The sequence below is a fragment of the Ranitomeya variabilis genome, chromosome 1 (genome assembly GCF_051348905.1).
Source record: "Ranitomeya variabilis isolate aRanVar5 chromosome 1, aRanVar5.hap1, whole genome shotgun sequence".
NCBI classification, from domain to species: domain Eukaryota; kingdom Metazoa; phylum Chordata; class Amphibia; order Anura; family Dendrobatidae; genus Ranitomeya; species Ranitomeya variabilis.
Window position 1 is genome coordinate 768,403,480 of NC_135232.1, and position 15,847 is coordinate 768,419,326.

A 15,847-nucleotide genomic window follows, 5' to 3' on the forward strand; every position below is an offset into this window, starting at 1 on the left:
GCAGCGTTTCTGCACCCCTCCATGTTAAAATTCGCAGTGGCAAAAACCGCACAAAATCTGCATCAATTCCGCATAAAAACCGCACAAAATCCGCATAAAAACCGCGGCTGCGGATTCTGCCAGGTGATGCGGATTTTGTACAGAAAATTCGGCACCTCTTTTCCTACTTGTGCACATACCCTTACAGTACGTGTGTAATGGTTCTATTCACCAAAAATACTTTGATACACTCTGCGAATATAAACTCAAAACGCTGAAAATTGCTGCAGCTCTTAAATTCAGTTAGGAAAACATAACCAAGCGTGTGTGTGAGATTTCTGAAATCTCCAAACCTTTACTGGGGCTGTAAAAACCAGCTTCTAATTTGTATAGCAATGCAGACATGTGAACATGGCCTCATTCTTCATCCCTGTGATCTAGGTTTGTGTTTTGTAGGGCAGTGCCATCTAGTGGTAGCTGCAAGCATTGCCCATAGCTTTCTGCAGCACCATGGGACTGTGTGATCTGTAATCTTGCCTGTACTGAGAATGACTTGCTGGTTGTTGCACTAGTGTATGGAGACTGTAATAAAATAAGATGGTTGCCTAATTATCAGAAACACAAAATGACTGCTGTTCTCTTTTCTGCCCTCAGAAACGACCTCCGCAAAATCCCGAGTTCATTGACCCTTTAGCCAACAAGAAGCCACGTATTTCCCACTTCACGCACCGATCACAGCCTACCTTTAATGGAAAGCTCAGTTCTTCCAATGGAAAGGATTCGCCAGCTCCCCCAACGTTGGATTCGGTCAGTTCAAGTTCCCACCTTCCTCCACCCCATGAACCTCTTTCAGATTCCAGCTCTGATACACAACACAAAGACTGTGAGGGAGAAGAAGCCTCTGAGAGGCTAGGCCTCCCTCTAAAGACAGATGGTCTCAATGAGGCCAAACAGAACTGTAACCCAACACGTACAAAGCCCAAAAAGAAATCCCGAAAGCACAAAGAGCGAGAGCGAACCAAGGAGAAGGGAGCCGGTGGAAAACAAAACTGCAGCTTGGGCAAAATCTCAGGCTTAATCAGTGGCTCTTCTCCAATAGTGCTCGGTGAGTATGGCTGACGACACACGCATAAACACCGAATCAATCTAGGCTACAAGTGGTGCCCCTGTAGTCTGGAGGGTGGGCTATCCATCTACACCAGGGGGCTGATCACAAGTGGTAACCAGGGTGTTAAATGGCTATTGGGATATACTGGGTCCACAGTGATGAGAGAAAGCTAGAAAAGGGAATGGGATATGAAAATCACGCTACATGCATGGGATGTAAAAGTTATCAAATCTTATGGTGGGATGTAGTCTTGGTTGGACCAGTGATGCTGTGGCAACTGGTCGGCTGTACTGCTGACAGACCTGTAAGGCTATGTTCACATGTTGCATTTTTGCTGCTTTTTTTCTGCAGGCAAAACCTGCACTCTTGGCAGGAAAGGAGCTGCTTTACAAAAAGCCGGTTTTGCTGCGTTTATGGTCTCTTGTGCATGGTGATAAAGTTTAGTGGCTCTCAAAAAAAATCAGTATGCAATTTCCTTAAGGATTTTGCACCAAAAATGCAGCGATACCTGCATTTTTCTCCATTTTCAAAAAAGAAAAAAAGCTGCACAAACGCTGAAAAAAAAAAAAAAAAAACCACTGACCTGTTGCAGTTTGCAAAAACGCAGCAGTTTTCCAAATCGGTTAGAGAAATAAAAAAACCGTGTGCATGAGATTACTTTAATCTCATAGACTTTGCTGGTACACAGCTTATAATTTACATAAAACGCAGCACAAAAAAAAAAAAACTGCTGCAAAAACGCAACACGTGAACATAGCCTTAGAGCACACAGACAGCCATTTCTCCAAACCTTTCTACCTAGGCTCCCTTGGATGTTTTTCAATGAGGGGAATGGAAAAAGCGGGGAATCTGTAACCGTGCTTTTAGGATTTGGAAAGGATGCAGTACTTCATTTTATTAATTTTCAACATTACTACGGAGTATGCAGTGGCATGTATAAGTTTGGGCACCCCTGGTCAAAATTACTGATACTTTGAACAGTTAAACAAGTTGAAGATGAAATATCTTCTAAAGGGCTAAAGTTAAAGTTGACCCATTTCCTTTGTAGTGTAGGCAAAAAAGTCTTTTTTTATATTTTAAAAATTATAAAAAGAAAAATGGGCCGATGTAAAAGTTTAAGCACCTTGCATGGTTAGTACCTAGTTACACCCACTTTTGAAAGTATCACACATTGTAAATGTTTTTTTGTAGCCAGCCCAAGAATCTTTCAATACTTGTTTCTTCAAATTATTTTTAATCTTCTTTAAGGGATTTTCATTCATTTTTCCTTGGAAGATTCTTCCAGTTTTGTGAGATTCCTCGATCATCTTGCATGCACTGCTGTTTTTAAGGTCTAACGACAGATTTTCAATGATTTTCAGATCAGGGGACTGTGAGGACCATTGTAAAACCTTCAGCTCGCGCCTTTTGAGGTAGTCTATTGTGGATTTTGACTTGGATAATTATTTAAACATCTGTAAAAGCCATTCTCTTTTCAACTTCAGCTTTTTGATGGATGGTGTTATGTTTCCATCAAGAATTGAAATTTAATTGAATCCTTTTTTTCCTCTACCTGTGAAATGCCTTTGCCATTGGCTGCAACACAACCCCAAAGCATGATTGATTCAGTCCCATGCTTAATGGTTGGTGAGATATTCTTTTCCTGAAATTCTGTGCACTTTTTTCTCTACACATATCTTTAATCATGTAGCAAAATAATTTTTTAACTTCATCGGTCCACAAGACTTGTTTCCAAAATGCCCAAAAGAAAAATGCATCAGGCTTGTTTAGATTTGATTTGCATACTTATGGCACTGAATTTTATGGTGAGGACACAGGAGTGGCTTTCTTCTGATGACTCTTCTGTTACGGCCATATTTGTGCAGGTGTCTCTGAACAATAGAACAATGTACCACAACTCCATAGTCAGCTAAATCTTTCTGAAGGTCTTTTGCAGTCAAGCTGGGGTCCTGATTTTCCTCTCTAGCAATCCTACGAGCCGCTCTCACTGAAATTTTGCTTGGTCTTTCAGACTTTATTTTGACCTCCACTGTTCCTGTTAATGGCCATTTCTTAACTACATTTCGAACTGAGGAAAGGGCAACTTGAAAACACTTTGCTATCTTCTTATAGCCTTATGCTTTGTGGGCCTCCACCATTTTCAGAGTTCTAGGCAGCTGCTTAGAAGAACCCATGGCTGGTGTTTTTTGGCACAAGGTTAGAGGATGCTGGGTTTTTATAAAGCTGGGATTTTTCCATCACTTAACTGAACGTTCATAGTGAACAAACCATAACCTGACCGGGTAATTAAAGTCTGAAACTTTGGTCAAAGTTATGAGCACACAAATCTCCATGGGTGCCCAAACTTTAGCATTGGCCCATTTGCCTTTATGTAATTTTTAAAATGTAAAAAATGGTGTGTGTGTATTCAACACATAGTGAAGTGCGTTGAGAACAATAAAACAAAAATTATCACTGTAAATCAAAATGAATATCCCTTCGAGGTCTGGACTTAAAGTAATACTCAAAATCAAAGTGGAAATTCAAATTACAGGCTGATGCAACTTCAGTGGAATGCCTCCAGACAAGGAAATAATGCTCAGTGTTGTGTGTGGCCTCCACGTGCATGTATGTCCTCCCTACTGTACAACGCCTGGGCATGCTCCTGATTAGGCACCGGATGTTCTCCTGAGAGATTTCCTCCCATCCCTGTATTAAAGCATCCACCAACTCCTGGACAGTCTGTGATGCAAAGTGGCTTTGATGGATGGAACAAGACATGATTTCCTAGATGTGCTCTATTTGGATTCAGGTCTGGGGTACGGACTGACCAGTCCATAGCATCAATGCCTTCATCATGCAGGAGCTGCTGACACACTTCAGCCACATGAGGCCTAGCATTGTCATGTATCAGAAGGAACCGAGGGCCCACTGCACCTGCATATGGTCTCACAATGGGTCTGAGGATCTCATCCAGGTACCTCTGGCTAACAAAGGAAAAGGCAAAGCCAGCTCACCAACAACCACCGCAGGTGCTTGGATCTTTAGCCATGCTGGCTAACACATGGAGGGCTGTGCAGCCCTCCAAAGAAATTCCTGCCCACACCATTACTGACCCACTGACAAACCGGTCATGCTGGAGGATGTTACAGGCAGCAGAACGTTCTCTGTGTCGTCTCCAGACTCTGACATGTTCTCAGTGTGAACCTGCTCCCATCCGTGAAGAGCACATGGTGCCAATGTTGAATCCACTAATCTTGGTGTTCTTTGCTAAATGCCAACACCCACTTGTTGATGTCAGGCCCTCATACGCGCAGTAGCATCTATCGGTGATGGTGGCGCCATCTTGTAAGAGGATTTTTTTTTAATGATTTCCCTTTTTTTATACATTATTCATTATGTAAAATAAGGGGCAAGTCACTGAAGGATCAATGGCCTGTCAGAAGCCATACTGGTGAATACTTGATCAGAGCACTATATGAAGACATATATGATGAGTAACCAATTATACAGAACAGGTGATAACTGTTTCACCCTATGAATGAAAGTAATGACTAACTGAAAAAAGCGTGTAGAAGGTTTTAAACTGGTTGAGGAGCAGCCAGTGTCTGCTATAAATGTGCAGTTGTGGAAGTCTTGTTTCATGTCTCCGCTTCATACGCCATGGAAAGACTGGGAACTGGAACAAGAAACACGCATTATTAAAGGGACCCTGTCACCTGAATTTGGCGGGACCGGTTTTGGGTCATATGGGCTGGGTTTTCGGGTGTTTGATTCACCCTTTCCTTACCCGCTGGCTGCATGCTGGCCGCAATATTGGATTGAAATTCATTCTCTGTCCTCGAGTACACGCCAGCGCAAGGCAATATTGTGAACTTCAATCCAATATTGAGGCCAGCATGCAGCCAGCGGGTAAGGAAAGGGTGAATCAAACACCTGAAAACCCCGCCCATATGACCCAAAACCGGTCCCGCCAAATTCAGGTGACTGGTTCCCTTTAAATCAGCAATGTCTCTCGCAAGCAAAGATTTCCAAGCACACCCGGATACTGATATGTGGTGTTCAAGTTCTTTTGACAAAGCACCAAGAAATGGGTAGGTTTGAAAACCATACTCGGTGGTTGGCCAAGGAAACTTGGAGACTGTCGGCACAGAACTACAGTTCAAGCCAAATACAGGTGCTTCATGGCGGAGCCAATCATTTAAATAAACCTTCCCACCTACTTGTTTTCCATCTATCTCCTCCCTTCTTTTTGCTTCATGAAGCCCGAGCTTTAAATCAGAGGGGAGAGTGGAAATAAAGGGTAAAACGAGCATGTGGGAAGGTAGGTACTATAAAGCAAACAAGACCTCACATGACTCTGTGGGCCACAATATGAAAAAATTATAGCTCTCAAAATGTCATGCAAAAATTAATTTTTGCAATAAAAAGCATTTTTTTTTGTGTGTGTGGGACAGCAGCTAAACATAAACACTCGCTGTAAGGCCTCTTTCACACGTCATGATATTTCCGGTGCCGGAGATGTCGGTGTCCCTGTGTGTAATACTTGCAGCACACGTGTGGCATGCGTGTGCTGCATCAGTACTATACGGATCGACGCCAGGGAAGAAGCGTTACAGTAAGAGCTGTTCCCCGGCGCCGAGTGCTGAACACTGCTCTCATCATTCTCCCCTGCTCTGCCAGCGATCGTGCGAGCAGGGCAGAATGATGAGTTATATTTAAGTGATAAGAGACAGCAGGCGGTGATTGATGGGATTATTCCTCCCATCAGCCTTCTCCTGCTGCTGCTAATAACAGTGATACCGGAGCGGCTAATGGGGATATTCATCAGCCGCCGCCTACGCTATACATAAATAAATGAAGAAAAAAAACCTGCGAGGATTTTATATAGATATATTATATATATCTAAGGGGTACTTCCGTCTTTCTGTCTGCAACTTCTGTCACGGAAATCCCGCGTCGCTGATTGGTCTCACCAGCTGCCTGTCATGGCTGCCGCGACCAGTCAGTCCGATTAGTCCCTCCCTACTCCCCTGCAGTCACTGCCCGGCGCCCGCTCCATACTCCCCACAGTCAGTGCCCGGCGCCCGCTCCATACTCCCCTCACTGCTCACACAGGGTTAATCCCAGCGGTAACGTACCGCGCTATGCCGCGGGTAACGTTACCGCTGCTATTAACCCTGTGTGTCCCCAACTTTTTACTATTGATGCTGCCTTTGCAGCATCAATAGTAAAAAAAATCTAATGTTAAAAATATTAATAAAAAAAAAAACCTGCTATACTCACCCTCCATAGTCCGACGATGCGCTCGCGCCTTCCGCCAGCTTCCGGTCCCAGAGATGCATTGCGAAATTACCCAGAGGACTTAGCGGTCTCGTGAGACCGCTGTCTTTTGGGTAGTTTCGCAATGCATCCTGGGAACGGAAGATGGCGGCAGCCGCGCGCACATCGCCAGAGCGCTGTTGGATCCCAGGGGGTGAGTATGTAACTTTTTTATTTTCATTCTTTTTCTTTCTTTTTTTTTTTTTTTTTAAACAGGGATATGATGCCCACACTGCTAAATACTGCGTGGGCTGCGTTATATACTACAAGGCTGCTATATACTACGTGGGCAGTACTATATACTACATGGCTGCTATATACTACGTGGGCAGTACTATATACTACATGGCTGCTATATACTACGTGGGCAGTACTATATACTACATGGCTGCTATATACTACGTGGGCAGTACTATATACTACATGGCTGCTATATACTACGTGGGCAGTACTATATACTACATGGCTGCTATATACTACGTGGGCAGTACTATATACTACATGGCTGCTATATACTACGTGGGCAGTACTATATACTACATGGCTGCTATATACTACGTGGCCAGTGTTACATACTATGTGGCCTGTGTTTTGTACTGCGTGGGCTGTGCTATATATTGCGTGGCCTGTGTTATATAGTATGTGGGCTGTGTTATATACTGTTTGGGCTGTTATATATTGCGTGGCCTGTATTAACGCATCGGGTATTCTACAATATGTATGTATGTATGTATATAGCAGCCACATACTATATAGCACAAGCCATGTACTATTTGTCTGCTATATACTACATGGCTCCTATATACTACGTGGCCTGTGCTATATAGTATCTGGCTGCTATATACATACATATTGTAGAATACCTGATGAGTTAGAATCGGGCCACCATCTAGTTTTCTATAACCAGCCAGGCAAAACTCGCAGCTGGGCGGCTGCACCCCTCAGCTGTCAGCTTCAACAAGGTTGGTTATCAAGAATAGAGCAGGTCCCCACGCTTTAAAAAAAAAAAAAAAAAAATTTAAATAATTGAAGAAAACGGCATGGGATTTCCCCCCTCCCCCCATTTTTGACAACCAGCCTTGCTAAAGCTCACAGCTGGGGGCTGGTATTCTGAGGCTGGTAAGGGGCCATGGAAATTGACTCCCCCAGCCTAAAAGTAGCAGCCCGCAGCTGCCCAGAAAAGGCACATCTATTAGATGTGCCAATTCTGGCCCTTTGCCTGGCTCTTCCCACTTTCCCCCACGCTTTTTTAAAATTTATTTAAAAAAAAAAACAAAAAAACAGCGTTGGGACCCCTCTATTCTTGATAACCAACCTTGCTGAAGCTGACAGCTGAGGGTTGCAACCCCCAGCTGTGAGTTTTTCCTGGCTGGTTATAGAAAATACAGGGGAACCCACTCCGTTTTTTCATTCATTAAACCGCATGCAGCAGATGAATACCCCCATCAGCCACTCCTGATGTCACTGTTATTAGCGGCAACGGTAAGCTGATGGGAGTAATAGTTCCATCAGCCACCGCATGCTGACTTTTTGGTATAAAATTCTGTGACATACCCATGGTGTCAGTATGATGAATTAATTGAGGGGTGTAGTTTGTGAAATGGGGTCACTTTTGTTTTGTTTGTTTTTTTATGTTCTGGCACCTCATGAGCTCTCCCAGTGGGCCATGACACCTGCAAATCATAACAGTAAAATCTGCCTTCTGAGCTTTGCACTGTGCCTGAAAAATATTTCCTGATTACATGTAGGGTATTGGCGCACTCGGGGAGAAATGGACCTCAGTTTGTTGTAAAAAAAATTCCTATTGGCCCTTAAATTAAAAACTTGGGGCTAAAACAACATTTTAGTGGTAAAAATGTAATTTATTCTTTCTTCACCTCTCAGTGGTATAAAATTCTGTGATGCACATGTGGTGTCAATACGATCACTGCACTCCTCCCTCATTGGGGAGTGTAGTTTGTAAAATGAGGTCACATATGGGCGTTTCTGTTGTTCTGGCACCTCAGGGGCTCAGCCAATGTGACATGGCACCCTCACACCAATCCAGCAAAATCTGATCTCCAATATGGCACCTCTTCCCTTCTGAACTTTACACTGTGCCTCCAACATAGTATTCCCCTACATATGGGGTATCGGCGTACTCAAGAGAAATTGCACAACAAATTGTATGGCGCAATCTCTCTTGTTACCCTTATGAAAATGCAATATTTGGAGCTAAACTAACATTTTTGTGAGGAGAATGCGATTTTATTTTCACGGCTCTAAAGTTCTAAACTTCTGTAAAGCCCATGGGGGTTCAAAGTGCTCACTACACATCTAGAGAGGTTCCTTGGGGGGGGGGGGGGTCTAGTTTCAAAAATGGTCTCACTTGGGGGGGGGGGGGGGTGTTCCACTGATTAGGCACATCAGGGGCTCTCCAAACGCGACATGGCGTCCGATCCCAATTCCAGCCAATTAATGAACATGACACACAAGTGGAGAAGTGGTGTATTTTTTTTTTCCTTTTTTTTGTGCAAGCAATAATTAACATGCAAGGTAAAGGGGTTAAGATTGGACTTCAGAAAGGCAGAATTTAGTGGGCTTAGAAAGAGGGTAGGAAAGGTACAATGGCTGGATGTTCTAAAGGACAAATGTCCTGGAAGGATGGGAGATTTTGCTGAATGAATTTCTCACCGCACAATCTGTAACAATCCCGAAAAAGAAATAATTGGAAGCATTTAAAGAGGCAAGGGTGGATGAACATATAACTTAATCACTTGTTAAACAGGAAAAAAGAAATGTATCTTAAATGTAAAGGAGGGGCATATCTAAAGAAGAATATAATGCTTTTTGCACAGAATGCAAGGCAAGTGTTAGCAGAGCTAAAGTCCGTAATGAAGTGAGGCTTGCCAAGGAGACCAAAAGCGGTAAATATTTTGGGGGTATGTCAAAAGCAAAAGATAAGTCAAAGATGCTACAGGATTATTATGGGATGAAAATGGTGAAAAATGATGTTGAGCAGGCCAAACTTTTAATTTCCTATTTTGCATCTGTGATCTCTAAGAAAGCAATTGTAACATCAGCTGATCTTCACAGTGCCATCAAAAGAATCAAATAATCCACACCATCTACAAACAGAGATGGTAAGGGAACACTTAACTAATTTAAATGACTTTAAATCTCCTGATCCATTTGAATTACACCCTAGGGTACTGAAAGACTTGGCAGAGGAAATTGCAGAACCACTAGCCAGAATCTTAGAAAAATCCTGGCGTACAGGAGAAGTCCCAGAAGATTGGAGATGGGGAAATGTTGCCACTATCTTCAAAAAAAGAAATAAAGATAGAGCCATGAAAATTACAGGCCAGTGCGCCTTACTTCTATACCTGGAAATATCTTTGAACAAATTATTAAACCGCATGTATGTATGTATGTATGTATGTACAGTTTGTACTTGGATAAAAATACAGTATAGATGACCCAGGCTCCACAGAAGGAGGGTCACAGCTCACCACCTCTTCCACCTACAGAGTGTCCTTTTCACTATGGCTCCTATTGCTGAATGTTGGTAACAGCAGCCCAGGCCAAATGGCTGTCCCCATAATCGTGTACAGAAATAAACGATCTATTAGAAAATAAAAAATCGTAGTAATTGCAATCCAGTGTTGGTATAAACAATATATTTTTCCCCATGAAATTCCTTGTATATGGAGCACTTTCTTTTCACCATTTTTCTAGGTGTACCTATAAATGGCCTTAGTACTGAGTATTAAGCTTATAAGGCTAATGTCGGCTGGTTCTGCCTACAGTCTTTTGTCTGTGAGCCTCGGACAATTAACTGTCAAGGAAATTTCTATCCAGCATGTTAGATTTCTGATTGCCTCCCCTCTCCATCTCTTTCATAGAGAACACAGGAGCGCTCAGCTCTTGGGTATTGGAGAGCCAGCCGATATGGCTGCCAACCAAATGCTCCAGGGCCTCAATGGGACCTGCATCCTATTTAGTTTAATTTCTAGGCCATTTGTCCGACTTCTCTCTGGCTGCCTGACATTGGGCGTTTGGTTGTGCGTGACGCTGTGTAATGTTTGTGGTGACTAATTCTATCCTGTTAATGTCACTGTGCTGCCACCATGTGCCGCATGGTTGCGTAGGACATTGCACACCACCTATATGGTCCTATTCCACATGTGCACCACTACTGGATTGTTTGCCAAATGATACATTTATGTGTGCAGCTAGGAACATGCACCTGAACTCTGCTATGACAACCCCTGATCACTTTTAGAACTACTTTGGGGACCCACCTTTTTTGTGTGTCCCTGCATTATAAATTTAATGATATTCTATATAAAAATGCTCTAGCTGATTTTAATGGTTTACACCCGATCTGACATGGATTTTCAAAATAAGCACATCTGCCTCATGAGGTCTAAGAGCTATTTAATAATGTATGCACTTAGAAATGTGAAATGTGGTGACAGATCTGCTTTACCATAGATTAGTTAGTGCTCGGTTGTGTATGTGTATGCGTAGACACATTGCTGGAATTAGGGTCTCTGCCCCTACTTTATGCCACTCCTGCTGTAAACGTGGTGCCTGATTTCCCTTTGTTTACCTCTAAAGAGGAGATTTGTGCAGGAGAGAAGTTGCCTGGGTGTCCGCCCTCCCAAAAGACGTGCTGGTGGCAGCAACAGATGGGAGTACCAGCCCAATCTGACTGATAACCCATGGTGCCCCTTTTACAGCGCCTTTAATGATTGAAGGCTATTGGTTAACTGTATGGTGGGCACTTAGAAGCTCTTGTTTGCGTTTTGACCTATGTTTGTTGGCTAATGGTCACACTTTTTTCCCCCCTAGACTTAAATGGAGCATGCAGTAATTCCAGTATTCCATCATCCACGTCAGAGATGCCAGATTATATTGTGTGAGTACAAAGCCACATTGCCATTGTATCGGCTCACACTTCTCTATTTCAGTCCTGATGTCTTGGTTGTTTGTCATTTCCTAGGAAATACGCCGCAATCTCATCACAGGAACAGCGCCAGAGTTACAAGAATGACTTCAATGCCGAATATAACGAATACAGAGACTTACATGCGAGGATAGAGAGGATAACCAGCAGATTTACCCAGCTAGACTCGCAGCTGAAACAGCTGTGCCCGGGTACCGAGGAGTACAAGGTAAAGATGGCTGCCCGCCGGGCATGGCTTCCGGCAGGGGACGCCCCGGAGAGTGTAGGGGAAGATGTAACGGAAAGGAAAGTGCGGGTTCTCACTACAATTACTTGTGCTAGTGGTTCTATTGGGTTACAGTCCATGTTCCCACTGCGGCCTTGGCATCATATCTGGTCTTGGCTCTGGATTCTGTGACTGCGTAGATCAGTGCAACAATCCTCTCGTCTCCATGTTGCTTCAGGAAACCAGGTGTTAACGTTGTGGGGCAAACTGTTATAATGCTGTAAGGATGGAGTACCATTGTGAAGTCATGCTCACCCTTTTCAGGATTCTGTGCCGGTGTAGATGCAAAATGTTAGAGTATTTTCTGGATGATCTGTTCCATGTGAACATGACACACAAGTGGAGAAGTGGTGTATTTTTTTTTTCCTTTTTTTTGTGCAAGCAATATACAATGTGTCCACTAGAGGTCAGCATAACACTTGGCGTGTAATGTGTACTTTGTTGCTCCTCCACATTTTGACATGTCCTCACTAAATAATGTTTTTCTTTGTAGACCATCCACGATCAAATCTTGCAAGAGTACCGTAAAATTAAAAAGGTAAGCCGTTCTATTAAATATGTTGTATACCGCAAACTGTAAATTACCTTTCACAAGGCAAGGAGAAAAGGCTGCACTTGATTTGGTTATGGCTAGTAAAATCCTTATATGACCAATTAACAGCAGCTTGTAACATTGTCTATTAATGAGAGGGTTTGTAGAAGACGAATGTGCTACCTTCATTTGGTGCTCACTGCTTAAAGGGAACCTGTCACCAGGTTTGGCTGATATAAGATACGGCAATCACCTTTTAGGGTAGATATACAGTGTTCTATAACACTGTAGATAAGCCCCCGATCTGACCTGCAAAAGAAGGAAAAATAACTTTTATTATACGCACGTGCGGTCCGGTCCGATGGGTGTTGCAGGTCCGGTGCCCCCCATCTTCATGTGATGCTGTCCTCCTGCTTGCGCCATGGCTCCCCGGTATAATGCTCCGGCGCAGGTGTACTTCTCTGCCCTATTGAGGACATAGCAAAGTTCTGCAGTGCGCAGACGCTGGGAAAGGTCAGAGAGGCCCGGCGCCTGCGCACTGCAGTACTTTGCTCTGCCCTCACCAGGGAAAATCAGTGCGCCTGTACCGGGGAGCGATGAAGAAGCAGAAGGACGGCATCGCATGAAGATGGGGGGCACCGGACCTGCCACACACATCGGACCAGACCGCCCCCCCGGTGAGTATAATAAAACTTATTTTCCTTCACTTGCAGGTCAGATCGGGGGCTTATCCACAGCATTATAGAATGCTGCCTAAAAGGCAGTGGCTGTATCTTATCGGCCAAACCTGGTGACAGGTTCCCTTTAATCTTCCAATTCTGACATTCATGTGTACGCGAGTTGCCAAAACCTGCTGGGAGTTGCCGATATGTACGGTGGTTGGGTGAACCCACAATGACAGACATAATGGGAATTTTTGCATGTAAACTGCAAAACACGGATTAAAAACATTTCGCTGTAGTGCTCAGACATTATGGGATATTGATCAACTAAATGCAAGAATTCTGACATTTCTGCCTTGCACCAGATTCACGATGTGTTTTTAGATCCTTTATACGACTTGTCTGACAAGGGGGTGTGGCTTAAAATGCACCTCTCGAAGCGAATTCATATTGTAGTCTTAGATTAGGCTTTCATAAGATTAGACCGATCCATCAAACCGCATGAGCTGCTGTGATAAATCTGTTCTGTCCAGTGTTCGCTGTCCGTGATGATAAATCTGCAGTAGTATATTATAGAAGGTACATGGAGGGTCTTATTGATCTTAAAACAATTTCTTCTTTCTTGCAGTCAAATCCCAAATACAGTGAGGAGAAGAACAGATGTGAATACCTTCATAATAAGCTGGCTCACATAAAGAAACTGATTGCACAGTATGACCAACAGCAGTTTCAGTCGTGGCATTAATGCCCACGTCCAGGTAGCGGTATCTGTGCACCTGGGAATGTGACTGGCTTTTGGGTTTTTCCTCTCCATTTCTTTTTTCTTTTTTTCCCTATAAATTCTCTGTGCAGGCGATACCTATTCTCCGGTCAGCACCAGTGGAAGTATTTGCCGTAAGGCGCAGTCAGACTTTCGGTTAACTTCATGCAAGTGTCTTGCCAAGCCAAGTAGTGGAAGCTGCACCTGGCTGAGGCACTCTATAAAGTACAATTTAATATATACATATATTTTTTGTCACAGGCCTCATTCTTTTTTTTTTTGTTGTCCCTTTTAACATTGGGTGGACTAATGAGATATATACAAATGCCAAAAGAAGATATGCTATTTTTATTTCCTGAATTATTGCTGGAATCCAATAATAAATGAATTAATACTGTTGAATGTATGCTGAGACTTCCAAGTGTGGTTTTGAAATAAGTCCTGTATGAAAAAAATTATTGTAAGGATTTACAAAATGCTTAAAATGTTCATGATTCAGGGCTATCTTCACACTATAAAGCGATCCTATGCCACAAGCCAGTTACTGGACGATATCTGGAGGGGGACAGTGGTGTCAGCATGTGATTATCAGGGATACACCTCGTCCTATTGCCTGTGAGTTACACCGGGTTCTTCATTCTTCAAGCACTGGAAAACAAGAAGCCAGTACAAGACCCCTGCGTCCCCCTAGCACACGCCACAGAGTGTTTGCAGCAAGGATTGCAAAAGAAATGCAAAGGGTGAATAATTGTGAGATGAGGCTGCACTGGATGTCTGGATTGTTGGGAATTTTCTCTAAGTGTGCATGTTACGGTTATATTTGTATGCACACCCCTGCACGGATGTAAAACATTTGTTGCACATTCCCACAATGGACTTGAAGCACATTTTGGCACTAAAGTAGTCTGGTGTTATTTCCCATGTAGGGGCGAGTGTGTGATGTGTCTTCAAACACCCAACTGAACAGGTCCATCTTCAGTGGAGATGTAAATGCCAGGGATGATATCTCCTTGGTTGATGTAGGTAGTGAGCTCCAGAGAGTGGAGGATGTGTAACAAAAGTCCTTGTCTCCAAATGTTGGAAGCTGGATCCTAGGTATGGATGTGATTTTTGTGCCTGCTGACCTGAGTGGTTGGCAGAGTGCAGTGCTTCTGTAGATCCCTCATATAGCTGTGGCCCAAGTTGTTCATAGCTCTAAAGAAAAGGCAAATTTTGGGTCATTCTCCATTTGCTGAGGAATTGGTATAGGAGAATGTCGCTTCAGAATGTACACCACTACCTCCATCATCTCCAGTCCATGTGCCCACGAGATCCTTCCTGAACCTTGCTGCACCCATCCTGGGAAGCAAAAGGATGGAGTATACAGGGTCCAAAGTCCCAGTGAGGTGATGCAGCAGCCCGGTAATGCAGCAGAGCCGGGTGAATCCTGATGATATCGGTGGGCGCGGCCATCTTCCTGAGGCCGCGCGTGCGCAGATGGAGCTCTCTGCTGCCCGGGGCTTCAGGAAAATGGCCGCGGGATGCCGTGCGTGCGCAGATGGGGATCGCGGCGGCCGTTTTCCTGAAGCCGAGTTCGCATCTCGGCTTCAGGAAAATGGCCGCCGCGATCCCCATCTGCGCACGTGCGGCATCCCGCGGCCATTTTCCTGAAGCCACGGGCAGCAGAGCGCTCTATCTGCGCACGCGTGGCCTCAGGAAGATGGCCGCGCCCACCGATAACAGGATTCACCCGGCTCTGCTGCCTTACCGGGCTGCTGCATCACCTCACCGGGAAAAGGGACCCCGCTCACTGCGCCTCCTCATCGCCGCACCTCTGCCGCCGCACCTCTGCCACCGCACCTCTGCCACCACGGTAAGCCTGCATTGCGACTATTAGACGCACCCCCCATTTTCCCCCCTTTTTTGGGGGGGAAAAAGTGCGTCTTGTAGTCCGCAAAATACGGTACTTCCTTTTTGGCAAGGGGTAGGGGGTTACATTTAACAAAATAAAAATAAAATGAATATACCCATTTAATTTTGCAGGTCTTTTTTTTTTTTTTTTTCCACCTGTTCAAAGGGAACCTGTCAGGTCCCCCATGCCCCAAGAACCATCAGGAGTTGTATGTACATATCTAAATTCCCTGCCTAACTGTTCTTTATTACATTACACAGAAGCGGATCTTTAGAAAAAGTATTTCTAAAGTCTGTTTTTGATATGTAAATGAGGGCTTTGACTAGTCAATTGTATGTTCGTGTCCCCAGACTAGTTGGCCCACTTAGCATGTGATGACCTGACTTGCAAGCGCCTGC

General features: G+C 44.0%; 1 protein-coding gene across 2 annotated transcripts in view; it reads left to right on the forward strand.

Moving 5' to 3' along the window:
• Positions 1–13,964, forward strand: part of ELL (elongation factor for RNA polymerase II) — a 98,595-nt gene extending 84,631 nt beyond the window's left edge. For both annotated transcript variants that reach the window (XM_077271931.1, XM_077271932.1), the window contains 5 exons: positions 634–1,084; positions 11,225–11,291; positions 11,376–11,547; positions 12,098–12,142; positions 13,427–13,964. In XM_077271931.1, the coding sequence (XP_077128046.1) occupies positions 634–1,084; positions 11,225–11,291; positions 11,376–11,547; positions 12,098–12,142; positions 13,427–13,543 (852 nt within the window). In that variant the 3' untranslated portion in view covers positions 13,544–13,964. The remainder of the gene's footprint in view (positions 1–633; positions 1,085–11,224; positions 11,292–11,375; positions 11,548–12,097; positions 12,143–13,426) is intronic.
• The last annotated feature ends 1,883 nt before the right edge of the window (positions 13,965–15,847 follow it).